This window comes from Osmerus mordax, chromosome 9 (assembly GCF_038355195.1).
Source record: "Osmerus mordax isolate fOsmMor3 chromosome 9, fOsmMor3.pri, whole genome shotgun sequence".
Classification (NCBI taxonomy): Eukaryota; Metazoa; Chordata; class Actinopteri; order Osmeriformes; family Osmeridae; genus Osmerus; species Osmerus mordax.
In genome coordinates this window covers 9,261,726-9,288,629 of record NC_090058.1, presented here as the reverse complement: position 1 = coordinate 9,288,629, position 26,904 = coordinate 9,261,726, and the positions used below count along the sequence as shown (strand labels likewise).

Here is a 26,904-nt window from a genome sequence, read left to right as displayed (position 1 = left end):
GCTGCTTTAAGTCTTATGCGGGTTGGAAGTTGAGGTACCGTATACATGTCGTATACAATACCAACGAAGATGTTCACTGTTGACATTCTCTCATAACACATGAAAACTTTTATGCAAAGATATTTTGGTTTATTTACTTAAACCTATAACTGTTCATTTACAGTATTTGTTGGCAGTACAGTATTTTGTCCTGAGTAACAGTTGAGGAGAGATAAAGTTCAACTAAACATACATTAGCATATTGACCTATTGTAGGGTATCCAACACCACAATGACAGTATATTCTTAGTACCATCAGAATATTGCAGGACAGTTAGTGGAATGTGGTTAGAAGTGTGAGGTTCACATTAAGGTAAAAATGTCAAAACTTGGTTTGAGTATGTCAATAGTGAGTCTGTCTGAACTGAAAAAGTGTCTCTAAATTGTTTCCAGGCAGTCCTGGTGACTGCCCACCCAGCCTTGCTGTTGTCAGTCATGGTGGGAACTCAGTCCTGCTTCTTGGCACTCTTCCTGTAGTACAACACCGTAGCCAGAACCCAGGTGTTCAGCAACGTCATCACAACGAATCTCACCAGAACTATGACCAGAAAACAGTTGCAAAGCAGAGAGGAGATCATTGAAGAATGTTATGTTTCTTGTTATCCAAAGTGGCATGCATATGGAATGTACAGCTGAAGACCAAGAATCTAAAGTGCATAGTTCTAACGATGATCAAGCAACTTTTATCAACCACCCACATCGCCAAGTTACCAAATCTCAGCTACCAGGCAACGGTGATCAACAAAAAGAATACTACAGTGCAACAACGTCTCAGTTACTTTAAAACAGTGCAGCCATAACATCTGCATGTCAATGCGGTTACTATAACAATGACAAGCCTTATTGGCTGACTTACCCTGCATGTCTCCAGTTGTTACAGTTGTGGTGAAAATCCTCGCTAAAACAGTTAAAGAATCGCTTTAGTCACAATTACAGATCTGGTCATGCATCTTCAGTTACCTGTTATGGATTATTGCACAGTTTTTTTTCTACTGCACTTACAGAATTAGCAAGTTAATATGAATTGATCTGCTACTTCTGTTCGATCATGTTGTCCAGTCATTTCAAGGAGGAGTTTCTTACCTGCACATGTGTAGGTAGCCATTGCCCAGGAGAGGGCGCTCACTTGCCCAGAGTCTTTGGACTGCCACAGGCACTGCAGCTGGGCAAACTTGCTGCCAGCACTGATAAATGTGCATAGGCTCTAAAGAGAACAAACAGGGATAGAAGGCTGGGTTACAAATAATTATGTTGTGTCAAACATCAACCCTTGTTAACCATCCTACAGAAATGTGCACAGGATAAACGTTTACACACTTTTCCCGATGTCTCCCATGACATACATTAATCATAAGGGCCAGCTGACATTTACAGGGACATCAAAAAGCATAACTGTCTACCTGTAGGGCCAAATACACTGATATGGGAATGCTTACCATAGCCAGGTCAATAATCCACTTCTGCAGAGTAAGTAGGTGCCAGCCCCCCACAAACCTGATCATCTCATGTTAAGGTATTTTACTTCATAATAAAAAGGTGTCTGTACTTCACTATTTTAGTTTTTGCAATACACAAGTGGTGTTTGAGTGTCTGGATGGCTGTCCCCCAGAAGGATACACAGCTGCGTAGAGCACACTCTGTTTCAGGCTGCCGTTGTAGTGGAGGATCAACAGCAGGAGGATGACATCTGAGGAGACAAGACCTCTGTGTGCATGATTGACAAACAACACCTGGCTCTGTATATACACAAGCAAACCATTTACAACATGTAGAAAGGTCCCAAAACAGTGTGATGAATAAGGGTACACCCGCTTTTCAATCATGTGAAACTTGTTTGGTCTGGAATGACATCTCACCTTGAGCAATGAGAATTGGGTACTCCAGGTAAGTTGGTGGTGGGTAGTTATAATACATTTGGTAAGACACAAACACTATAAATCTGAAAGATAGAAAGATTGCAAAAAAATAACTGACTGACCAACCAAGCTGTATCAACAGACCTAGTAGGCCTATCTCCCGACTGCACTGAATGGTGCGTTTAAGCAAAGCAATATGATACTGCTGTATGGTCTGATTAGCTGTGTACTCAAATGTGTGGCACTCACACTGCCACACGAAGTATGTTTATCTTGATCCATAGAACACTGATGTACCCATGCTAGTACGCTGATCTTTTGTTTTCACTTCCTTTATTGAGTGAAAGACAACTTGAGCCTGAGATCTAGTCGCTCTATCAGACTGGAATAGGACTATATGAATTGAACACATTAATAAGTAAGAATTTAACAAGCGTTTCCATGTGTGTGAGTGAATGACCCTTTCCACATCAGCACCAGTAGCAAATGGGAAGAATTCGAGAAATGCCAGGTCAGCATACGACTTCTAGAATTTCATACGCAGTTTTGCAGTAACTCCAAAAGACTGCTTTGATTCAGGCCTTATCCTGCTTTACCACAAACCTTACCTTACGTGATATGCTGCCCCAATTACAGAATCTAGTTAATCTAGTTAGCTGTGGGGGAATGTTGTGTTTTTACAAGCCAATTTATCTTCACTGTGGAAATGATTTTTGTAGATGAGCAGACACGCATAGTTTGTCACAAGATGTCCAGGCTGCAGTTTGGGTGCATGTACCCTCGCAAACATCATAGCAATGCAAAAAATCCGACGGTAGCACAGTTTGAGAACTACAATCTATATTATTCATATAAATTACTGACTAAACAGCATGCCACATTATCCCAAAGTAACAATGTGAAGCCTACAATATCGTTCAGACATTGCCTCGAGGATGCCGATGCGTTCTGTACAGTCTATCAACAATGACAACATCAGGTTGAGGAAGTGTTTGTAACCCTCAAGTCAACTGCATATGAAGGGAAACTTTATGACAATTGGCCGCTTCGCGTTTATAGAACTGTAAAGCATGACTAGTATAGGCCTAGTTCTAATCACAACAAGACTGGCCATTTTAAATCAAAAGTCAAAACTTGGAAACCTACCCCGTTAACTCCAGAATAAGACTGTTTAAACTGATTCCTTTCGTCGATTTCGCTCGTATCAAAACAAATATTTGCGGAAACTTTAGCACCATGCACACAAACAACGTGCTGAAGTTAGCAACGTCAAGCAGCATATTTGATTCCATTTTGTTACGATTATTATATTTCGTTTTTGCCTTCTGTGGATCCACTGGTTCAGTCTGCGCTCAGCATCTGGCTCTGGTCGTGAATCTCTAGCTGCTTACCTAGTTCCAGACCATGTTCCAGACATTCAAAATCTCACTTCCGCACACATCAGCGCAATTTGTTTTTGAACCTATGTGCCATCCGTAGATGCTAGACTGCCTCAACCATATATATATCTATAGCCTCAACCATGTCATTTTGCGCGGCAAATTTAAGCCTATTTCACCATCATTATTCTAGAATACAATGTGGACTTTTGACACCCACGCGTTAGATCTCTGCCTTCAACTCAAGATACAATAATCTACTGATTTAGGTTGTAGTGGGCCAGGGTAATGTTATGTTAAACAATGAATAGTTCAGCCTACATGACTAAAGTTTGTGACCGTCCTCTTTCTTAAACACAAACGTAAAATAGTTTGTAATTTGGTCTCCTTTAATGAAACGCATGGCATTATGGATCACCTCTGGGCTAACATAACATACAGTATTATGGCACTTATGTTTGTCAAACCAAATTATGTAAAATGTATTATTTTATCAGGCAGGGGGGATTGTAGCAGCTTACAACGGAAAACTACCACACATAAAAACACAAAATATAAACCGTAATAAATTATCTCTAAAAATAGGCTATGAGGATTAACTTGGCAACAGTAACAACAAGGCTATGAAGTGAATCAGAACTGTGATGGAAGGATGTGTCAGGTGGGCCATGGACTATGGCTGTCCTTAACAAGACAGCAGATCCAGGCTTTGCTTGCACTTGTGATGGCTTCTGCTCAGAAGTAGCAACTTATCCATCCTCACCAGCTCCATACCCAGCTGGGTGTAGAGGCGACTTCCCAACATTTGGTTAGCGGTGTGGGGGAGGTGGTCAGAGTAAAGTGACACGTGGCTTGGTAATGGGGTCTCTGATCGGAGTTCACCCTACAGAAAAAAGGGATGATGATAAAACATTGCAGGATGCTTACGAAATACATTGCAAATAGGATGTGAATGCAATTTAGTTATTATATTAATTAATTTATATTAACAGTTTGAACACTAGATGAGACTCATCACCAAGGATTTTGAATAGGCCCATTCGCTTTATTTTTTTATTCTGCCGCCCCCACTCCCTACTGGTGTAGACGACTACATCTAACATAGGGCCTAACATTTCCCATGTGGCAACGCTGTAACGAGTCACAACACTGACCTAAAGATACGAAGCTAGGATATCGTTGGGTCTGAATTGTCATCATGAATGAGATCTAGTCTGTCTTCTCGGTTTCTCTGACGGCAAGACGAGGCTAATACCCTACCTTAACAGAAAATGGCTGAACTTACCAACTGGTCATAGTTTTTGAGAAAACTCCAATTCTTCTGCCTAGATTTGACCACAAAACAGAATGGATCAATAGGCGCGATAAAGTGTCAAGATGTGTGTGGTATAAAACAGCAGCCTAGGCTGCCTATAATATATAGGCTACCTGACTGACGCACGTAATTTTAGTTCTAACAACACAATCATGCTTACCACTCCTTCGCTCCTTTCATTTCGGCGTGCACGAATTCCCGCCACACTTGATCCTGCTTTACTGGGTCACGGGTTTCGGGATTCGAATCCTTGCTGGCACCTGTGTTATGTATTTTACTTGGACCCATAGACACCAACGATGACTGTGTCACATTTCTGGGATCCGGTAAACGATAGCCTGCCGAAGTTGCACGTTTTTTCATATCCATTTTAATAAGCAAAACTTCTGAAACAATGAACTGTCGTAAATCTAGAATAGTTTCTAATACAGAAAGTCTATCTAGCCCTGTAGACAGATCTGAGTGCGCCTCTGCTGTGAGCTGTTTTTGCTGCGCAGAATTGTTTACTTGTGCGTCTCCCTGGGAAACTGCCGGGGGACATTTAGCTCTCTTCATTCAGGCTTTTGTTTTTTTTCTCACCACTGGTGTGGCCTTCTCTGAATGGGACAACACTAAATCGAACACAAGCTCTGACAAGAATCATGTTTTGAACAAACACGTTCGTTGCACGAAAGAACAGTTTCTACAGTAAAAGCAGTTTGCGTGATATAATAATCATTTTGTAAATTTTGCATTTTGTGAAAGTGGATGATTTAAAAGATTTAAGAAACGCGTGAGGCAGCTCGACCAATGCATGTTAGAAAATGTAGAATGAGTCCAAAGATATGAAAAATCTTCAATGTTTACAGAAATGGGCCACCAGGTGGCGCCATAGCCGGACATGAACATGTTAAATGCCAGTTTTGCAACCCCATATAGCCTACACACAAAAATGAGTTGACATCATTATGATTAATTATGCAAATAATTATTATCAGTATCACACCTTATCAGTGTGTTGGTACAAAATAGACCTATGCTGCTTTCAACAGGGTGAAATTAACATCTGATTTTATCGCTGTTAAAGTTAATCATATTTTTTTTGCATTGGCAGTATTTAGTAATTGTTTGGATGCATTCCAATAGCATACTGTTTCTGTATAACAGTAATGCTATATATTGTATAACAGTATTTCTACAAACAATATGCTATTGGAATGCATCCAACCATTTACTAAATACTGCCACCCAGTGTAGACAATGCTGTTAAGATCATGTTCATGAGCAGATGGTCAAATAAACGAATTAACCGACTCTAGGCTATTCTTCTCTATAATTGATTTCAAGAGACCTTTTACAGCCTATAGTTGGGAACAAAAAATAATAATGAACTTTAACAGTGATAAAATCAGATGTTAATTTCACCCTGCTGAAAGCAGCATAGGTCTATTTTGTACCAACACACTGATAAATCTGTCATTAGTGGCATAATTAATGGACTGAGTCACACGTCAACTCTCATTGTCATTTTTGGGAATGGTTTCAGGACATTTGGATGCCAAACCAGAATACCAAACCACGCAGCTCGACCAGACCATGGGCCCATTGAAGAAGTGGGTGTTTTGTGCACCTGTTTTTACCTTTTTTTGTTGAGACGTAGCCTATGAAACGTACGTAGGCTATCATCAGTACAATCATAATAATATGTTGAGACCTTTTTACTTCAGTCTAAAACCCAAATAAGGTATTCAAGAAGGCTAAATACATTCATGCCAGTGTTAATGTGTCCACACATAACAAATATGAAGGTGCAGGAGCTAATTCCCTTCGCCTGAGACGTCAGAACAATTTGATAAAAGGCACAGCTGGGAGGGTAGACTTGTGGGGGAGGACAGTGTATGAAGGCCTCTGAAGACGTTTTCAAAAATGTGAAATTTTGTGTCATAATATATACTCAGTTTTTTTCCCCTCTCGGTTGTTAGCATGATTCACCTTAAAGAAGCATTGATCAGCAGGCTCATTATGCTTTCATGGGTGCTTTGCCAATTTATGTTGGAATGTGGGCGTGTAGAGGGAAAAAAGGCTGATCCTCATGCTCACATCTCCAGGTGGACTGACTTCTAAAGGGATCATTGCCTGCAGGTGTGCATGCGCTTGGTTTCATTCTACGGAATATTTTTGGGCTCACATACACTTTTTGTACGTATAGGCCTGCTGTTTTAGAAATGAGGCTCCAGATCAGGCGTTGAAGCGTAGGCCTCCCCCAATGAGGCGATGAAGAGCTTTGTGTGCCACACCATGTGGATTGGTCTTGTGAATTTATGATGGAGGAGGAAAGGGATGAACATTTGTTAACCACTCCAGTATCATCAACTGTATATTTCTGTATACAACTGTATAAGTTAAAATAAGATTTGTTTCATTCGTTTGAGGACAGTCCATGCCTGTTATTATTGCTGTGCTAACCTGTCAGTGCAGGGTAAGGTACCCTGGCATCTGGTAAGGTAAACTTCTTGTCTTTCTGTCCTAGAGTTCCAACCAACCAGATTTCATATATGAACCAGCTAAATATTAGAATCAGGTGCACTGGATTAGGACTGGCGCAGACACCGACAGGTGCTTTCCACAAAAAGTGTTGGTCAGCTCTGAGCTAGTTTATACAGATGATATCCCCAGTATCTTTGATGTCCTGAATCTCAGCTCATCTCAGCCTCTATGACTCACTGCCAGGTACATACTGCTGAGGTTTCCAAGTTGAGGGAGTTATCTCAACTTTTCTTTCTTCATTCTCCTCCTTGATAGACAGGGTAATGTGATGGTAGTGATTATCCTGTCGTGACACGTATTGAAGTATTTTAAGCATGTCTTATTTTAAACTTCCAGGGACAGGCTAGTGAGGTTTGCTACCAACTTTCAATCTTTGATACTGTATGTAGGGAAAGCATACATATGTGCCATACATCCAATGGCATAGAAATGATCAGACTTAAAAGTCTGTTAATTAAGGTTGTGGTTATCACCATTACTAATCCTGTTCTTAAAGGCTTGAAGGACAAACTGTTACTTGGGCTGAAAATGTCTCACATGCATATAGATTTGATTTTTTTTTAATCTGGGCTCCATGACATGGAATGTGAGTGGGGGCAACCATGTGTCCTTCATCGAGCTCATGGCAGGGCTTGGGGAAAAGTGAGTCCTGCCAGTTCTTTATCCTCCTCTCTCTGAAGTTAATCCATGGTGTTATCTGTTTGTCTCCAGAGACAATGTTATCCTAGCCCCATGAAGAGAGCAGTTTCACAGCATGAGGACCAATTGAAATGGTCTAGAACCTCCCCTGACTGTGATTCAATATATTGTTTTGTACAATACACTTGCTTGCATTCATATGTGTATGTAACTGTATACTGTAAGTGTGAAGTTAAATACAACGTATACATGTACTGTTAGTTTGTCTTACCCTTGTGTCTGTCTGAGTTTGATGCTAAATGTGTCAGACACATTTCACCGTGGTGTCATACTTTGCTTGAAGGTGAGTCCAAATGAGCTCTATGAACCTTTAACTTCCTACCACGGTGTACCTCCACATGAAGAGATATAAATAACCCTGCAAAGGTGAATCTCCTTACGAGTCCTCATGGATTCATGAAAAGGTAGTGAGCGTGTGAATAATTTAGATCTGTCCTCTTCATTCTTTATAAGACTGCTGAACCCTTGACACCCAAATGGATGGAAATATGTGTATTCACAGATGTCCACAGATGTCCACTGGTAGCTTGACCTCCGAGTTTCACAGATGGCTAAATTACGTTCTTTCTGTGAAAGAATAAAAATATGCAAAACCTTTATTTGAGGTAAGCCAGTATCTTCAGTGATGTTATGAGTAAGATGTGCCTTTGGGGAACACTTGAGATAAAAAAGGTCAGCAGGAAGTCCAAAATATTGAGAAATGACCTGATACATACATGATACATACATTAAGGTTAGATAAATAGTAACACCAGATGTTGATCAGTAGAATGAAAAAAATGTAACGGTGAGAGCTTCCTTTAGACATGATCACTGAGAAGTAAAAAGAAGCATGGACCAGTTGCAAAGACTCTTGATTATGGTGTGTTTCTGTTATGCATGTTATTCTGTTATAAGTACACACACACACATAACCTACAATACAAATTGTAATGGTAATGTGGTTGACTTAATTGGATCCAATGGATCCATCGGAATGATACTGAGTTGAGAGTTCAATTTAAAGAGTTCAAAACTTCTGAGTTTAAAGAGTGTTTCATCTAGAGCTGTTTGAGACCATAAAAAATGTAACCAGCAATCTTACCCCCTGCTGTCCCTTCTTTTGGGAATGCATGCAATATTGATCATTCAGCTTTTTCTAAGAAGACGCTGAACAAAACAAAACTTAAATCACTGAAAACACTCTTTCAATGGAGCCCAGGAGGGACTCGCATACCAGCTGTGAGTAGGTGGGCACCATGGAGGCGGACGGTGACTGCAAATTTGAGTGCTTTCAGGTCTGAGACTTAAACACTAAAGGTCACTTTACAATGGTTGTCTGGCCTGCTGGTGCACCGCCATGCTACCGGTCAATACAACCAGACAGCAGAGCACCTGTTACTAATTGCAAGGTGTGCATTGCTGTAGTGTTTTTTTGGGAAACAAACTTTTGTTCTGCTTTTTGACATGTGCATGTGCATAGAATACTACCTGGAGGCATCTGTAATTCAGTGCATTGCAGGCATTCCTACCACAATGAACGCTTGGAGTTACTGTGTTTGATCAACCTGAGGCTCTGTCTGTTTCAAAGTCTAAGAGAGTGCTGGGCTGTGTAATTCATTCTCAGTACAGAAACATCTAAATGTTTAATAGGTGTCTCTTCAATTCAATGTAATCCCTATTGACCAGTGTTTGAAGTCTCATTGATTTGTGTCTCATTAATTCTCCCTATTGAGCCTTTGCTTTCATCTTGTCCTACAAACCAAAAAAGATCCCACCAGAGGTTGACATGCCCACTCTCCAGACTTGTGCATAACACAAACTATACTGTATCATGGTGGTAAAGATACATGGGATCTGGTACTACTTGGCTACAATCATTAAATATATGCCAAACATCTTTTAACGATAGTCCCAGCAGGGGTAATCCATCCTTAGTGAGTTCTTTTTTGAGACAAAAATGGATTTGATGGAGGCTCCCCATTGAGTACAGAAAAGTGACAGGATGTGTGGTGGTTGACTGGCCCAGTTAATAAGAAGGGTTGTCAAAGCTGTAGGCTGGTGTGGGTTACATATTAATCCAAGCTACAGTATATGTATATTTGAAACTTGTCCAGCCATGAAGTTCATCTTTGCACTTCTGTATAATTTAGATTTTTATCATGTTCTCATAAGATTTCAAATTAATGTTCAGATTTTTTTTTTAAAGAAGAACAAAACAAGATAGTATCAAGACAAGTATCAACCTGTTTCGTTACAACCTAGCAGTACATCACATACTAGGCTATGGGATGAGTTACACTGGCTAATTCAGTCTTATCTAGCTATAAGACAATGTTCAGGGTAAAGGAATACTTATGTCACATCTGTCATGGAAATACTAGGGAGTTGTACGCTTTAGGCCATTAAAGCGAATTTGGAATGATAAAATACCAATAGGGATTACATAGCCTATTTTCAATCATTCTCATTTTCATCATATTTAAACTTCACTAACATGAGTCTTGTTTTACTCAAACTAAAATAAATAATTTACAAATATATGTTCGGAAAGAAAGACCCTGAATGAGAGCATGAGATATGCAGTCTGAGCCGACACACCAGCTTGTCCCTGTTACTCATCATTTGACAGACGCTGCATTAATAAATGACAGAATAGAGGAGAAGTCAGATGGTCCTGAAACAGTGCCCAGAAAACCCACTTGCTTTTTGGAGAGCTCCCTGTCGCTGATCCATAGCATGATTTAGTCCCCAATTAGACCTTTAAATGGGTTTTCACCTTTAAATGGAAGCATACAATCCCTGTCTTTTGGATTAAATAATTCCTAATCGACAACAACACTGCTGGTGCCATCACACAAATGTTTGTTTTCGACTTTTTACACATTAAAATAATTGAAATGTAAATGTAATATGTGTTGCTTGCAGAATATGCAGGCAAATTAACACAAGACATGATGGTTACAAGCCAACATTGCTTTCATTCTCTTTAGTTACACTTAGTAGTGGTCTATCCAAAACATCTTAAGCAACAAATCTCAAAGAACCCTTTGTCATTTAGAATTTTTCTGGGAGAAATGTAGTCCTTGGTGTCTTAGCACAATGATAAACACCAACACAGAAAGTGCTATCATCACAGGATCTAATTCTCAAAGAAGAGGGCTAACGAGGCAGAATAATGAGGGGGTGACTTTTATTTTAAAACGGGAACCATGACAACAGACCACTAGCGCTGGTCCTTGCAAGAGGAGGTGGGTTAACACTGGGAGAGCGAGAAAGCAGGGAGAAAGAAGCAGGAAAAATAGTCCTCTAAAGAGATATGTATTTATGATTGTATTGCTTAGCGGCCAGCACACTATTCAGGGATCTGTGCTTGCATCTCTCCCTGTTGCACGTTACATAAATGTTCCTGTGGATATAATTTTGTGGCTGAGGCTAGTTTCATAACCATGACAACCGGTGAAAATGGGCCTTTTTGAAACACACGTGATTGGGCATCGTCTTCAAGTGACAGTTATTATAATTTAACTTTCAGAATATTACATCCAAATGATTGCAATAGATATAATCCGATTAATTCTTTATCCATCCGAGAATAGGTTTTCTAATCGAAAATCTAATGTAGGCTTTTCTGCTGATGTCTTCTGTCTGTCTGTGAATGTTCTTGCCGTACTAAGGCAGCTTATTTTTAGACCTGAGGATAATTTGTAGCAGTTATAGTCCCACTAGTAGATCCATTCTTCCTTTATTCTGCACACCAGGCAACTAACAGACCAACATGATCATACTGCTCAGGCTCAGTCAACACCTATATGCCTAAAAACGATCATTCTTCAATAGTGACAGAAACAATAGAAAATATATACTTTTATATCATAAAAACTTCCCAATTAAATAAATATCTGTGTCTGAAAAAAGTTTATTTGTCATGGAGTTTGAAAGTTTATTCGAGCAGCATTTGTTCGTAAATATTAATGAGCAGAATATTCTCAAATGGTTTCAGTTACAAACCTGTAATACACACCCAGTTGTCTAATTTTCAAACAATATAATTTGAAGTTAACGCATTTTATCATTAGTAATTTGATTTTCTTACTTTTTCCCCCAAAAGCTTGTGGTTACAACATGAGTGTCTTGAGCTGTGTTTACAGATGAGAGAACTGTCACAACTCAACATACTTCTATGACATTAAACATAGTTTAAATTAGAGCACAGTCCACAATCCAGATTGTTCTTTTCCTTGGGCTTGATTTGTGAAGGCAACAGTATGAAATTTATGATTATAGGGGTGAAGGATTTGTAAAACATTGTGCTGTAAGAAAGGAAGTTGAAAAGCTAAAAGCATTTGCCACCAGCAAAATTCAGTTTTGCTTTTCTTCTGTAAATGCCACTTGCCAAAGGGAATACTGAAGACTAAAGACCAGTTGTTTCTTCCTTACTGCTTCACTTGACAATTTGGATGTATTCATCCTGCTTTTTCCTAGAAATACCCAGTCATTACACATCTTGAGCTGTATCTTCAGATGTGAACTGGAGAGCTTCCATAGATTCTACTTTTTATTTAATTGGGTGACTTGACAATGAACTACCGGTATATTACTAAAACAGTGCTAAAATTTTTTAAACTGAGACATATTGTTATTGGTAGACTGTGACAGGTCTGTAGATTTTTCCCAGCTAAGATACATTGGATGTAAAGGGGTTCTTCTCATTTGTCTTGCCCATCACACATATAGTACAAGATGCTGTCTCTCTTTGAAGACACTGATCTCCAACCTTCTGAGACCAAATCCATGGCCCGAGAGGAGGACTGGGTCGTGGGAGATACACCCTCTGAGCACTGAAGTGCACAGGGCTGGCCAGGTATTAACAGGGACTCTTTGTTCAGTGGAAACCATAATCTTTGCTTTGCAATCGACGGGCTATCATTGATCCAACATGAAAGAGCACACCACCAAGAACTAATGTGTGTTTGTATTGGTCAGCAAGACTAATTCTTCAGGGAAATCCTCATTCTTGGTAGAATCCGTCCACAGAAACTGTATAGCTAAGGTTGGGTAAAGGCTCAGTATGACAGTAGTTCAGGTTGGGTAAAGGCTCAGTATGACAGTAGTTCAGGTTGGGTAAAGGCTCAGTATGACAGTAGTTCAGGTTGGGTAAAGGCTCAGTGTGACAGTAGTTCAGGTTGGGTAAAGGCTCAGTAGTTCAGGTTGGGTACAGGCTCAGTGTGACAGTAGTTCAGGTTGGGTAAAGGCTCAGTAGTTCAGGTTGGGTACAGGCTCAGTGTGACAGTAGCTCAGGTTGGGTAAAGGCTCAGTGTGACAGTAGCTCAGGTTGGGTAAAGGCTCAGTGTGACAGTAGTTCAGGTTGGGTAAAGGCTCAGTGTGACAGTAGTTCAGGTTGGGTAAAGGCTCAGTAATTCAGGTTGGGTACAGGCTCAGTGTGACAGTAGTTCAGGTTGGGTAAAGGCTCAGTAATTCAGGTTGGGTACAGGCTCAGTGTGACAGTAGTTCAGGTTGGGTAAAGGCTCAGTAATTCAGGTTGGGTACAGGCTCAGTGTGACTATGATTCTATGAGTTCTGTGAGCAGCAGCTGCCAAGCTTGATGACGCATGAGTTATTGGAGTACTATTTTTAAAATGTGCCGTGTTTTGTTTCCCTATTTTACCCTCCAACTAATTCACCTGCCTATCATTTTTTCGACCCCTCCTGTCATCATGAAATTACCACATTGCTTAGCGTGGGTTGTAATTTGATGCCCCCCCCCCAGATCTCCATGGCATGTAGGCTCAAACTGTTTTAAGGTCAGGGTATATATGAGGTTCTACAAAACAGCAGTTCAATTCTGTTACTTTAATAGATTTCACATTTGCTTTTATATATTGTAAAATGTTGTCTCAGACATCGGAGAACCTCTTAGGTTTAAATATGCTGCAGGCTGGTCTCTTGAAGCCCCATTCTTGATATATACTAAAAATAAATAACTTTTTATGTGGTCAGTTATGGTTTGTCAAAAGAAAATTTGAAAGACCACACCAACCTTAACTCAACCGAATAAGGTATTTTGTGATGTATGTGGTACAGTAGACATAACAGGTGTAACAGCAGTATACTAGAATAAACCTTGTTTATGCATAATTTTGGGTGTATTTTGAAAGTGCCAACCAAACTGTGGTAGCAGGGGTAAAGAATAAACATACATGGCACACTGTTTATTCTGTCGGTCATCAAATATAAAATCATTAGGGGGGCTAGGGAGAATATTTAAGCAACACAGATTAAAATTAAACAATTAAAATCATGACTAAAACCCGACACATGCATCTGTTCAGACTCCCTTCCTTGTGTCTCTTGTGTAATTATCTAAGGCTGTTATCAGGAACCTGTAAACCAATGCTGCAAGCTGGACCTAACCGTACTGCAGTACTTGATGACACTTGTCAGAATACTCTGTGTCCAACTGCTGCTATGCCTGGACAGTTAGTTATTTAATAACGTGAAAACTGATCCTGTTATAAAACTGTGTAAATCTGCATGCAACATTCGTCATCATTGTATATTTAGTCTATTCGCTTTGATTTCGGTAATGTTAATGTAAGATGTTAATGTATCCTTGTTTATATTAGGTAAAGCCTTTAGAGTTTCTATTATCTGTTGTTTGTTTTACATGGCAGACATTATCAAAAGTGGGAAAATTAGTGGTTGGAGGAAGAGTGAAAGGTAGAGGGGGAAGGGGGGAGATAGCGGGGGTGTGAGAGATCACTCACTGAACTGTTGTCCCCATGGGAAAAACATTTTCTCACAGATCAATACCTTTGGAGGTAGGGCACACAATGGACACTCACATGATCTCTTTATCTCTCTTTAAAGCTAAACAGTTTAGGATCAGTTATTCAAGTCCATTGAATGATCGTTTTTGCTTACATCCTTGCTCAGTCATCTTTCAAGTTGCATTTCCCTTGCAGCTCACTGTTCTATAATATAATATTTGATGTACTGTCTGTTAAATTATTATGATCATTATCATAATTGATTCCAGCAATTATTTTAATTCTAATGAACAATGTTTTGTTTTAAACAAATGTCCTGTAATTCACTGCAATGTTCAATCCACATGTCATGAGCATATAAGACAATGTACCATTAACATCAACTGTAAACTTTAATATGACACCTTCCACAAACATTGTTTCTGGGCTTTGGGATACATTATACAATAGGCCTTCAAGTAAATATTGCAATCCTCCAATGCAATCCTAAAGCAATCATAGAGAAGTTGTAATCATAAATCCCCCAAAACATAATTACGTTTTATTATATTTATAGGCTACTGATTTATAATTATTTTTGTTGATTTAGAATTACGATTCGTCTGTAATTGCTTATTGATTGTATACAAGGATTATTGCTTGATAGCGTGTCTGCGTGTGTGTGCATGCTTGCGTGTGATCACTTTCTCGTATTGACAATGACATTACTTCATCTACTTCTCTCCTATAAATCTTCAACTGGATACCCCAACGCCAACAGGGTGGTCAAAGGGAATGTTATACGATTGTTTAAAGGTTTTTAAAGGCAGCATTATAAAACAACAACATTGAATATGAAATCTTCAAAATCTTTATTAAAAAGGATAGGTAGATTTGGATTTCATGCTAAGTTTTATTTGATGGCGACCGGTTGACCTTTACGCTGCGTTCACAAAAAGACACATTTACATATTAAGCTACTTCTTAGATACGAAGTAATGAGGACACATACAGCTATAGATATTTACTACTAGTCCTGGTGGACATTCCAAGAAGCGGTTTAGTCACTGCGAGACAGGGTCATGGAGCTCTCCATATGCGCCCGCTGCGTCAGATTTGCTCTTGGTCTTGATCGTTGCGCCCTCGTCAGACTGCAACTCCATGAGCTCCAGTTCGTGTTTGGCCGCGGTCTCGAGCACTTTTTGCTTGTTGTAAAATATGACAAAGTTGTTAATGATAGGATGAATGGGTAACGCGATAGCTATCACCCCGCACAAGAAGCTAATGGCAGCATTACACTTTCCAAGAGTGGTTTTAGGGTAGATGTCTCCGTAGCCCACCGTCGTCATGGTAATAATGGCCCACCAGAAGGACTGTGGGATGCTCTTGAAGAGGGTTTCTGGGTGGCTTTGCTCCATGGTGTACCCCAGAGCTGAAAACACGAATATCCCCACGCCCATGTACATGAGGAGTAACCCGAGCTCCTTGAAGCTCCTTTTCAGTGCGTATGTGAGAGTCTGTAACCCGGAGGAGTGGCGCGCTAACTTGAAGATTCGAGCAATACGCATGATGCGAAGTGCTTGGACCGCTTGCTGGACGTTGGCCAGTTCCATCATAGCCGTGCCAAGGGACGTAAGGGTTAGTACCACATAGAACGGAATGATGGCCATGAAATCTATTATGTTCATGAAGGAGAGCATGAAGCGTATTTTGTTTGGGGAGGACGCAAGACGCAGCAGGTACTCCACGGTGAACCAGCCAATACAGGCGGTCTCTATGGCATCAAGTGTCGGGTGTTCTACGAGGTTCCCCTCTGCGTCCTCCACCTGGAGTTCTGGAATAGTCCCTATGCACATCACCACTGAGGAGACTAGGATGAAGAGGAACGATGCGATGGCAATCACGCGTGCAGGCAAAGAGGATTCTGGTTTCTCCATTAGTTTCCACAGGAACTTCTGACAGCGCTCCGAGCGGTGTACAGACTGGTCTCCATCTAAATCATCTAATATCAGCTTTACTTTGTTGGCAATCTCGGCTAGTTCCTCTTCTTTTTCGCTCAGGTAACTTTTACAGCATTCGTCCAAATAACTTTGTTCAATTTTCCAGAATTCCATCTCCTTAATGAAACAAATGGGACAGATTCCTCTCTTAATGTGAATCTCGTCAAAGTAGTACACGTCTATGATACATTTGAACGCATCGGGATCCCTGTCGAAGTAGAACTCTCTTTTACACGGGTCGTACTCGTCACAGAGCGAGGAGATGGCATCATTATTCCGCGAGGAGCAGTTCACCAGTTCTGCCAGGCGACTTTCCGGGTGACGGTTTAGTACATCACTGTGCAATACCACTCTGACTCCGCCAATGTTCACGATTATCTCGGTTACATCTTCAAAACACAAATTATAGCCATTCGCGTAACGTGGTTTAGGTACTGTCCACATCTTTTGTGAGGTGTTGTTAAGTAACTGGACAAAATCAAAGAAAAACGAAAATCAGTCTTGTCACTGAGTGTATAAAATATTCCATTAAAGTTAAAAGTGCAGGTCAAATATAAACGTAAAATCTAAAGAGTCTTCATCTCTTGAAACCATTACGTGAATGGAGCCGGGACGCGCGCTCCTGCCGCAGATATAGCCCCCACCCACGCCATTCCGTCCTACTCCCCCCCCCTCTCTCCCTCTCTCTCTCTCTCTCTCTCTCTCTCTCTCTCTCTCTCTCTCTCTCTCTCTCTCTCTCTCTCTCTCTCTCTCTCTCTCTCTCTCTCTCTCTCTTTCTTTCTCTCTCTCTCTCTCTTTCTCTTTATCTCACTCTCCCTAACTCTCTGCCTCTCGCTCTCTCTCTCTTTCTCTCTGCCTGCAGCCAAACTCTCCCCAAACTGGCCGAACGTATATCGATCTTTACTTTTTAAAATCGTAGCTATACCACAATTCTTGCGTTTAGGCTATTTGACGGTAGTGTATATTGACCCTAAGCAAATCAATTCAAACAAATCTGCAAATTTATTTGACTGAAAGAATGTGAGGCTGACAATAGTTCCTCAACAGCAATCGCGCCACCTGCTGTAGAACAAATAACACTCATGTCGAGATGCCTGACAGGCCTAACTTTTGACAACGTATGTCTCCCTTCTAGCCATGCTGTCCAACATCTTGAATAAAAACAAGAATATCGATATATTCAATATATATCCAAAATTATATTAGTATTACAAAATATTGGAATTTTACTTTATTTCCATTTTAAGGACATCAAACATCTTTCCATACAAAAAACACATTCATTGCCGACCATCCAAAAAACAAAAATCAGCATGACACGAAAAAGTTTAAAAAAAATCTACTCAACAGGTCCACCTGTTAACATAGTGTGAGATTACAGTTTATGACTGTCCTACCCCTGTTCTGTATTTTAATAAGTTCCAACCTTTAAAACCCTGACCTGGTACAATACATTGTATACATGCAGCAGTGCACATGCATAGACTTGCTCCTTACAAGTGAAGCCAACCAATATAATAATTATGATAATACATTTCATAAACGGAAATGTACAATTTCAAAATCATTGAGGTATTGAAAGCAAGAGGGTGTAGACCAGAGTTCTTAAAAATGATCTTCTGTGTTTGTTTCCATCTTGACATGAACAAAATGGACATCCATGAAGTCGAAAATAAACCTCTGCCTACATCCTCAGCCACTGATTTACAGAATATTGAATATGATTAACTTCTTCTTACTGACAATACAGAGAGCTTGAAGACATATTTGTGCCCAGGCTTTATTCAGGTCCATATGCAGCCTGAAAAGTTGCTTTCCAAACCATTATCTCCTGGAGGGCTCAACCTCAGGTTAGCTGTTCGTCCCTAATAATCCTCTTCTTTACATGCAACCTTCTCTGCATGCAAGGAGAACCCCCCTTCCAACCTCTTGATAGTTACAAATTACGCTTGTTACTCCATACTGATGCATGAGGTTGTCTCAAACATTTGTCCCGTCTGCTCAACATTCACTCCAGTCGGAATGTCAACTTTGACTACACTTCTGTTTCCACACACTCCCAGGTGCTAAAATACAATGAACAGCCCAGAGAGTGCAAGAGAACTATGAGAAACGAACAGCTAACATGATTGGGCCTTCTTAGAGGCTCCGAGGGTCCTCATTGGCTATTAACTGGGGTCAACGAGTTTGACGCTGATCTGGAAGCAGATGTAGGAGAAGTACTCCTGTTGACCCACACTCACTCCTGGGATATCAACACCAACCTGCAGGGCAAAAGAGAAATGAAGAGGTAATCAAGACATTTAATCTGAGATCACATTTTTACGAGCTTGCTACAACAACAACAACAACAACCTTTATGTATAAAGCACATTTAACACAATACAAATTGATCCAAAGTGCTGTACATAGTGCATAGCAGAACTACGCTATAAAACAACAATTAAAAGTTTCCAAAAGCTAAAAAATAAAAATGTGTTTGTAGAGTAGATTAAAAAATATCCAATGAAGGAGCAGACCTCACATGATAAGGGAGAGCATTTCAAAGCTTGCTAAAGGAGAGGCCTCTTACGTCAAGCTTGCTGGCCGCTGCTGCTGGGTCCAGATGTGTGAAAAGGGAACTCAGTTCCTCCCTCAGTTTCTTTGTACGTTTTTTGCCTGGCTGCAGCAGCAAGGCCTGGAAGCTAACAGGCAGACCATACCTGGATGGGTATAATTTGTCCAGAAATACAATTAATTGTACATTCTGGTTGAGTGATGGATATGTAACCAATCACACAGTGATTTAGAAGGATTTTAAAAGGGTGCATTATACTACAAGAGCGTTTGACTACAGCATGACTGACCTGAGAACAGATTCCACAAATACCCTTAGAGCTTTGACATGGATCCAGGCAACAAATACCTCACTGAAGTTTACCTTCAGCCAACGCACAAAGATTCCCTTGGGGTAAACAAACATGTTTGAGTACATACTTCCAAACACACACACACATACATACACACGCACACAGCCTTGGGTTACTAACATATTGTTCCTTCTTGTCCACACTAAGCCGGTTCCTCTCTCGTCTCTCCTCCTCAACCTGGTCAAAGCTGAACTCCCGTACCATGAACCTGTTTGCCAGACACATATGTCATAGTAACAACTTATAAGCTTATTGGGCAATTGTTGCAATGGTTTGCACTTTTAATACATAGGGTTTTAACTGGGCCAAACCAAAAAGGGTCTAATTAAATTTCCCGATAATGTATTGTTTGTGTCAACCACTGTATTTAAATACTATGCTGTTAAAAACAAGCAAACTGTCAATGTTGTTTCTGACAGTAAGAACCAGCTTACTTACTTGTTCTGTTTGGCTTTGGCTTTGAATTCATAAACAGCTTTCTTGAAAAGGGTTACAGTGAAAATCCCTTCCTCTACCTCCTCAAATATTTTCCTGTTGGAACATTACATGCAGGATTTAACCCCAGCTTGAACGTGTGATTTTGAACGAGTCTGAAGCTACACAAGGGGAATGCTGTCATGTGCGCAGTATAAATTAAAAGTATAAAGGAAGTTCAAATTTAACTTATACAGGATCAAAAGAGTAGCAACTTAGTATTTATGAATGTTTTGTTTTTGAGCGCATCTGTGACTCCAAGACCAAGACTTGAGGTCTTGTGGTCAGTGTGAACAACAGGACAATGGATGGGGAAAGGCTGTTACTACCACAGCCAGTGACTCTTACTTTTCCCAGTAACATTATCCTTGCGGTTAGTCTGACCTTCGAGCAGAGCGCCACTCTGCTTCTCATTGGCACATACAAAATGTATCAAATGTACGGTCTTGTCTTACTGTGGTCAGACAGTTGTTTCTTCCCCATATGGAGAATGTAACATGGGTGATATCTCCTGTTTGTTTACAGTATAGTTTGTATTCTGTGTATGCGACCAGTGTGAGATTGATCTAACTACTACTTCTGCCACACCACCAATAGATACAGAATTCCAGTCGATAGTCTCTCTGCCTCTCTCTTTCTCTCACCCTCTCTCTCTTGTGATACTGAACAACAATAAAACATTCCAAAATAAACTTCATACCTACAATGAATGAAGGTGAAATATTGATGACATGTCTTTAGCCAGTGTTCTACATTGCTTAAATGAATGAGACAGTTCTTCCAAGACAAATCTAACAGATTTGTTGGATGACAACATGAAGCGAGGAACAAAATGTTGACCATACCTGCTGGATCGAGGCACCACAAATTCTGACAAGGATTCATAGGTCCTCTCCCACTGCACATAGTTCCCTCTGTACCAGTGGAACACAAACACACACACATCCAGCTTCCATTTAGTAATATATTGAAATACGATTATTACTTCATATGCTTAAGAAAGGTTTAATCCTGTAGTACTTTCTTTGCCTGTAATACTGTACCTTGTAATCCCATTTGTTTTGAGATACATATTCATTACTTTATTATGTGTTCTGCCTCGGTGCACAAAGTGTCATCATATGAAAGTGAGTTCTTCACTGGAGACTGTGATGCTGCTGACCTGGTCACCACCACCAGCAGAGTAGTGAGATACTGTGAGTCCACCAGGTCCTCTCTCCTCAAAATGTCTGTCAGTGTGCGTATTTGGAGACCACCTCTACCGGAGAAGATGCAAATTACGGACATTGTGCCATCTTATTCGGGGTGAAGCAGAATGTTTCAGAATAACGTGCTGCAAAACATTTTCTGGCAGAATGTTTTGGGAGGGGCCTCATCTTTTGGCTAGGCAATCTCACCTGCCATCTTTAACTACACTTCTACACTAGGCTATAATTCTCCCTGTTGCCCAGCAACTAATTTAGCCACAGAGCACCAACACTGTTTGTACTGTGGACAGCCAGTCAAATGTAATGAGTCATTCTGTAACTAGGGAGAGAGGAAAACCAACATGCTGGTAAGAAAGGGCAAACACATTTCATGTTTTTTTGTATTTTTAAGTCTGGGTAAATATTTCTGGTCAGTCTTATTCATCCAAATGAAAAAGTGTTTAAACCAGCAGCAAAGTAGTTAGCAATGTGCCTTTACCTAATTTTCTGGCACATAATTTGTCATTTTAGATAAAATATCAAATATTACTCACTCTGCTTTGCGCTCAAGGCAGTCCAGACTGGCTTTTACGTTGCAATATGCCCCAGACCGAGATTTCAGTTCTGTCTCTACCTGAGTTACTTGCTAACACACAGAGACAGACACACACACAAATCCACAAGCACACACACTATTCTTTGCAATACTAGCATAGCATAGTTCTGCCTCTGCCATCATTTACCAATACATGTATTTCAAAGTTGACATCATGATAGATGTGGAATTTACATAGTAAACTTTATATAATGTGCAAGTTTCCTTCTACTACCTTGGAGAGGATGTCTGCCAGGTTCTTGAGAGGCAGGGCAGTGGGGTATTTGGCTCTGTCCCACTGGAACGTTGTCACATAACTCACCAGATCCACTGATGAGACACCCAGGAAGAAAATAAAACTTACCCATGAGTTAAAACAGGAAACTTATTTTGGGGCAAAAGCCTTTGTGATGATTTGGAGACCGAACACAGAAACACGGGTGAGACAGGTATATGTGTCAGTCAAGTTCACACAAACACACACCGATGCACAAACATGCATAAGCCACACACTGGCGCAAAACTACAAATGAATAGTGCAGAAGTGGAAACATTGGAAGCGCACAACGCTCTTCTACACGCTGCACGGTAAAAGATTTACAGTAAAGTACATTTCCTGAAAACACAGCAACCAAACACTGGACACTAGACACCAATACCCATCAAGGCCTGGAAGTAGGCTTTCAAGGGAGACAGGGGGACTTTTTGATGGCTCCTGTGGTCTGATGAGGGGAAAAATATATAATCTGAGAACACTGTACAGCTTTGAAACTGAACATGAGTTATAAAATAAATGTTGTGGTACATAATTAACTTAAATAATTCTAATCTGAACTATGTTCTCAAATAGGGCATAGGTAACACACAACAACATCTGAAGACAATGTAGACTACTTTAGAATCTGCTTAGGTAGCTTAATTCATGTGCTGACAACTTTTGCTCCAGCACTATCACTATCAGAGCAACAGCTTCACATGCTATCTACTGTATCTACAGGAACACAATTTAAGAGTACAAGAGTAAGTAACGACCAGCATTTAAAAAAATAAGAAAGACTAACCCTAGTTGTATAATGTAACAAGCTAGAATACCATGTATTTGTTTTTGTCATATTGGGAGTGCTGTCGTTTGTAATTTGTTAATGGCACTATGTTGCAAATGTCTATGTAACCCAATCCAGAGGCTAAACAAGTACGTTGGAGTAAATTGGTGTGCACAGGGTGTATATGTGTGTGTACAGGACAGGTTAGACATGTATCTGTGTGTTTGTGTGCGTGTATCTGCTTGTGTAAGGTACCGGAAACAATCGTCCTCTTAGCTGATGAGTTCCTATTTCTAATCAACGTCTCTCTCCAGACACATACCTGACTTCTATCTTCACTTTCTTACATCACCTGGGAATAAGCCTACCTCCATTGGCCAGGGCATTCTCCAGCACTTTGTCACTGAACTGATCCATAACCTGTGCCATACACTGGGATGTCTTGCGCATAACACTGATGGACACAAGGAGAGGAGACAAGGACATGAGTGAATAAACTTCCCACCACAACACCTTCAGTAATGACATGTACTCTCCTTTACACAGGGAGGAGGAAACGATCACAAGATGATGATTGTGAACTTTAAAGGGCAAAATGTAACCCTGTATAAACATGTAAATGACACTTAAAAGTACATGGAAAGCCTGTTAGTTAATTTATTTATTCAGAAGATCGATATTCAAATATAATCTATGGATCACTATTCTATTCAAATGATTAATGGAAACTTAATGTTTTCATTTAACCCTTTGAGGGGGCCCTGAGGGACAGATGATGGACTACACATTAAAAAAAAGAAAAGGAATCAAAATACTTGAGTGAGTGTTGGTTGTCCTTATTTACCAATCAAATCTTCTTGCCTTGTAAACATTGGCATTTCTACCAATAAACGTAAAACAATATTCATGTACTTTCAATGAACAGAAATACCAATATAAAGCCTACATAGGGTGGAAATGACAGACTACAGACAGTGTTCACTGTGTCCTCAGGTTATGGTGGCAACTTGTTAGGTCTTCAGTTTACTTACTTTCTTCCACAGTTCCTTCCTAAAGCCTCAAACTAATGAGCACACTGACAAAGTAAAGTGTTCCTAGCAAAACACTTCAGACTAGCAGGCTCAGGTACAGGCCACTGAATTAGGAAGCAGGGGAAATAAGCTTCAGCAAAACCTAAACATGAATTAATGATGACTGAGACGGTATACTACTACTAGCCTTTAAGTGAGGGAAATAATTGTGGTATAAGAGTATGTTACAGTAGAGTGTAGAGTAGCACATAGAAATTCAAAATTAGCTAAATATCTGTTTGTAAGGCGGTTTAACTGTCACTAATGGTGATAAAGAGAAGGAGAATGACAACGTTTTTTAAGTTTTTTTTATTTATTTTTTTATGTTTTTTTGATAATAATCCAAATAGACAAAAACTACAAAGATATTCTGTGCTTAGGCTCTGCTTAAATGGCCCTGTTTACCTTTCAGCTTGGGTGTCCAGTCTGGAAAGGTCATCAGACACACCAAGGAGGATATCCAATGTACCAACCTGTGGAAGTTTACAATGTACAATGATACAATTACTTTGACTAATGTAAAATGATGCAAGTGAAAGTGAAGCTGAAGTTAAAAAAACTAAGACAATTATTGTAAACTAAACAGCGAGCAGAGACACTTCTTGTTTGACAAGTCTCTGTTCTGAATAAACCAACAAGCCAGTAGATTCCCATGACCACACGCCCTCAGTGGCACACAGTGAAAGGATACACTGTGTTACATGAATGTGCAAAAGTGCACTTGTCAACTTTAACAGTGTTTGCCAAAGTTCCAGAGAGATGGAACACTACAGCAGTATCACCACAGCCAATTGGGATTTGAAAATTGGGATTGGCATATCGATCATGGTGAAACAAATGGGTCAAATGGAAATTTGCTGAAAGCCTCCTAGCTACCTCTTGAGGGGAGCAACCTGAGCCCAGCACTTCATCAGAGAAGGCAACCAAACACCCTCACTACCTGTGCAGTACAGTACATCCTATCCACAAGTGAGACCAGAACTCCCGTGAGATGAACCATCCCAAATACTGTACATCTTCTTTTGGGTGACATTTTGTCTGGTGTAATATTGGCTTTTGACTTTCAAAATGGTAATTGCTGAAGTATAATTTGTGGATTGAATTATATTGCATAGGTATCTGGATTGGATGCCTGTGTAAGACCCACTACTTAACCACTTTTATGACAGGGACAGCTTAGATAATAGCCAACAGCAGGGGTAGCTAAAGCAGGACAGACCTTAAGCCACTCCACAAGAAACCAGTGCGGTTGTTCTTATGTAAATCTCGGTCATATTGTTATCTCTCACACTTCTAGAATTTCATCTGATCACACCAACTGCTGTGCTTTAGCCTACAAACTTGAAGGTCACCTGGGGATAGCAATTTATCATATGAACAAATGTAATTAATAATATGAACGGAGCAACAATACTTTTGCTGTTTGCCTGTAACTTACCCCTATGTCCCGCCAATGACATATTATAAGCGTGTTGCATTACTTTAAGCTGCTCAATGGAAGGAGGTAGCACTTAATATTATGCTTTGGCCTCTTGACAGCTATTGTGCTTTATTGAGGACAGACACACAACCTCCTTACCTTTAACTCTGGGATAGGGAACTTGAAACTGGAAGCCAAATTAGTTTTGGCCACAGTGTTTTTGAGTTTTTCCAGACTCTGAAAGCTGGTCTTGTCCAGTGGAACAGATATCAACCAGAAGTCCGTCATGACTCGTCAGAGCCCTGCTGCTGCCCCTCTTAGTCTTACATGTGGGAACTCTGTCCAATTCCTCCAAAACAACTTTAAGAAATGAAGTTATGAAATAAAATGTTGATGAATACACAGTAGACCTATAAATAAAGATACCAACTTAATAACAAGACCCCACTTAACCTATGCACCGACTGTATAATTTACTGTAATTTCAGTAATTGTTCAATACCACATTCTATATAAATGTAATTTGTGAAATTCACCTTTTAATTTTGACTCGAGAATCAAATTTACATTTCCATCAGTTTACATGAACGAGTCCAGTCACCCATAAAAAGAACAGTCAATAATAAAAGAAATAGCGTACTATGGATTCAAAACAATGAGCATTAATTACGTTAAACGCTGTGATTTTACCACTTGTTTAAATAATCATCATCCTAGGTTAAAAGTACATTAAGTAAACTGAACAAATCAGACACTTGCTTTAGATAGTCAGAAATCAGAAAATAGTTCTTACTGTTTGTTAAAGCATCCAACCACTCCTAATTCGGCTACCCACACAAATCGATGTCCGGAGAGAAGCTAAGGTACATTGAGGACAGAAAGACATCCAAATAAGAAACAAATACTGGGTGAGCATTGTTAGCCTACATCACCGAGCCGGTCAGGTGCGCAAAACGATTTACATAAAAAGTCAGAGGCATTGCTTATTCAGCAGCATCTGCTCAAGTTTCTCACTCTCCTCCTGTAGTGGTTATTGAGGATGAATGAATGTTGCTGAGTGTGTGAAGGACAACACTTGCTGCTCGAAGTCTAAACTGCCATAAACGGTTACGTTTATTTAAAAAAAAGTATAATCATAACTGAAACTGAAATGTATGCTATAGCCTATAGTTGAAGTTAACGGTGACAAGTTTATTAACAAGCTATGTAGATTGTTCATCATTGAATACCTTGCAGGTGTAGGCCTAGATTCCAGATATTAGCAGATGCAGGCCAGAATAGACATCAGGCCTATCTGCAGTGCAACCCGCGCCTATATAGTTTTTTTTATATACAATTATTGTAGGGAATATTATTATGATAGCTCTCAAATACAATTGTCCATATCCAAGGTCGAAGAATACAACAAATTAAAGAATGAACAAACAGGACAAGTTACAAAGCACAAACTTAAAGGGTAGGCTACATATAGCCCAAACTGTAAATGGAATACAATTAGACCCAATTAGATATTTCAGAACACGAACTGGGACCCAAGTGGGATTCCAGCCCATGGCCTTGCTGTGAGGCAGCCGTGCAAGACCAAATTAAGGGTCTGTTAACATTACATCTAAACTATTGAGTCTTGACCCAATTGTTTGATGAGATCCAAAGATATCAAAACC

The 26,904-nt window shown here is 40.0% G+C and overlaps 4 protein-coding genes across 4 annotated transcripts; all 4 read right to left on the bottom strand.

Annotated features, from left to right (window-relative positions):
* Window positions 1-88: 88 nt before the first annotated feature.
* slc66a3 (solute carrier family 66 member 3) lies at window positions 89-3,316 on the bottom strand. Its single transcript, XM_067242719.1, has 7 exons — window positions 3,042-3,316; window positions 1,896-1,978; window positions 1,657-1,726; window positions 1,476-1,533; window positions 1,123-1,243; window positions 896-937; window positions 89-577 (listed from the first exon to the last, which is right to left on the bottom strand). The coding sequence occupies exons 1-7, from the start codon at window positions 3,185-3,187 to the stop codon at window positions 486-488; spliced, it is 612 nt and encodes a 203-aa protein (XP_067098820.1). The 5' UTR covers window positions 3,188-3,316; the 3' UTR covers window positions 89-485.
* Window positions 3,317-3,643: 327 nt separating this feature from the next.
* c9h2orf50 (chromosome 9 C2orf50 homolog) lies at window positions 3,644-5,076 on the bottom strand. The gene is made up of 3 exons (XM_067243733.1): window positions 4,750-5,076; window positions 4,560-4,599; window positions 3,644-4,157 (listed from the first exon to the last, which is right to left on the bottom strand). Exons 1-3 carry the CDS (start codon window positions 4,956-4,958, stop codon window positions 3,960-3,962), a joined length of 447 nt encoding a protein of 148 aa, XP_067099834.1. The 5' UTR covers window positions 4,959-5,076; the 3' UTR covers window positions 3,644-3,959.
* Window positions 5,077-15,606: 10,530 nt separating this feature from the next.
* Window positions 15,607-16,986, bottom strand: kcnf1b (potassium voltage-gated channel, subfamily F, member 1b). The gene has a single exon (XM_067243304.1). It carries the CDS (start codon window positions 16,984-16,986, stop codon window positions 15,607-15,609), a length of 1,380 nt encoding a protein of 459 aa, XP_067099405.1.
* An 819-nt stretch (window positions 16,987-17,805) lies between these two features.
* Window positions 17,806-26,045, bottom strand: atp6v1c2 (ATPase H+ transporting V1 subunit C2). Its single transcript, XM_067243534.1, has 13 exons — window positions 26,034-26,045; window positions 25,400-25,600; window positions 24,226-24,293; window positions 23,119-23,204; window positions 21,943-22,037; window positions 21,667-21,758; window positions 21,088-21,183; window positions 20,771-20,839; window positions 19,890-19,982; window positions 19,572-19,659; window positions 19,389-19,486; window positions 19,115-19,244; window positions 17,806-18,806 (listed from the first exon to the last, which is right to left on the bottom strand). Exons 2-13 carry the CDS (start codon window positions 25,526-25,528, stop codon window positions 18,711-18,713), a joined length of 1,140 nt encoding a protein of 379 aa, XP_067099635.1. The 5' UTR covers window positions 25,529-25,600; window positions 26,034-26,045; the 3' UTR covers window positions 17,806-18,710.
* Between the last annotated feature and the right edge of the window lie 859 nt (window positions 26,046-26,904).

Excerpts from the sequence above, each read along its gene's own strand:
- slc66a3 (XM_067242719.1), bottom strand. The coding sequence starts at position 3,187 with ATGGAATCAAATATGCTGCTTGACGTTGCTAACTTCAGCACGTTGTTT. Across the intron at positions 1,244-1,475 it reads GGATTATTGACCTGGCTATG|AGCCTATGCACATTTATCAG; the intron begins GTAAGCATTCCC and ends TGTTCTCTTTAG. Across the intron at positions 938-1,122 it reads GGCTACCTACACATGTGCAG|CGAGGATTTTCACCACAACT; the intron begins GTAAGAAACTCC and ends TAACTGTTTTAG.
- atp6v1c2 (XM_067243534.1), bottom strand. The coding sequence starts at position 25,528 with ATGACGGACTTCTGGTTGATATCTGTTCCACTGGACAAGACCAGCTTT. Across the intron at positions 22,038-23,118 it reads GAATGCCCTGGCCAATGGAG|TGGATCTGGTGAGTTATGTG; the intron begins GTAGGCTTATTC and ends GTGTCTCATCAG. Across the intron at positions 21,759-21,942 it reads TGGCAGACATCCTCTCCAAG|CAAGTAACTCAGGTAGAGAC; the intron begins GTAGTAGAAGGA and ends TCTGTGTGTTAG.
- kcnf1b (XM_067243304.1), bottom strand. The coding sequence starts at position 16,986 with ATGTGGACAGTACCTAAACCACGTTACGCGAATGGCTATAATTTGTGT.
- c9h2orf50 (XM_067243733.1), bottom strand. The coding sequence starts at position 4,958 with ATGGATATGAAAAAACGTGCAACTTCGGCAGGCTATCGTTTACCGGAT. Across the intron at positions 4,600-4,749 it reads ATGAAAGGAGCGAAGGAGTG|GCAGAAGAATTGGAGTTTTC; the intron begins GTAAGCATGATT and ends GGTCAAATCTAG. Across the intron at positions 4,158-4,559 it reads TCAAAAACTATGACCAGTTG|GGTGAACTCCGATCAGAGAC; the intron begins GTAAGTTCAGCC and ends TTTTTTCTGTAG.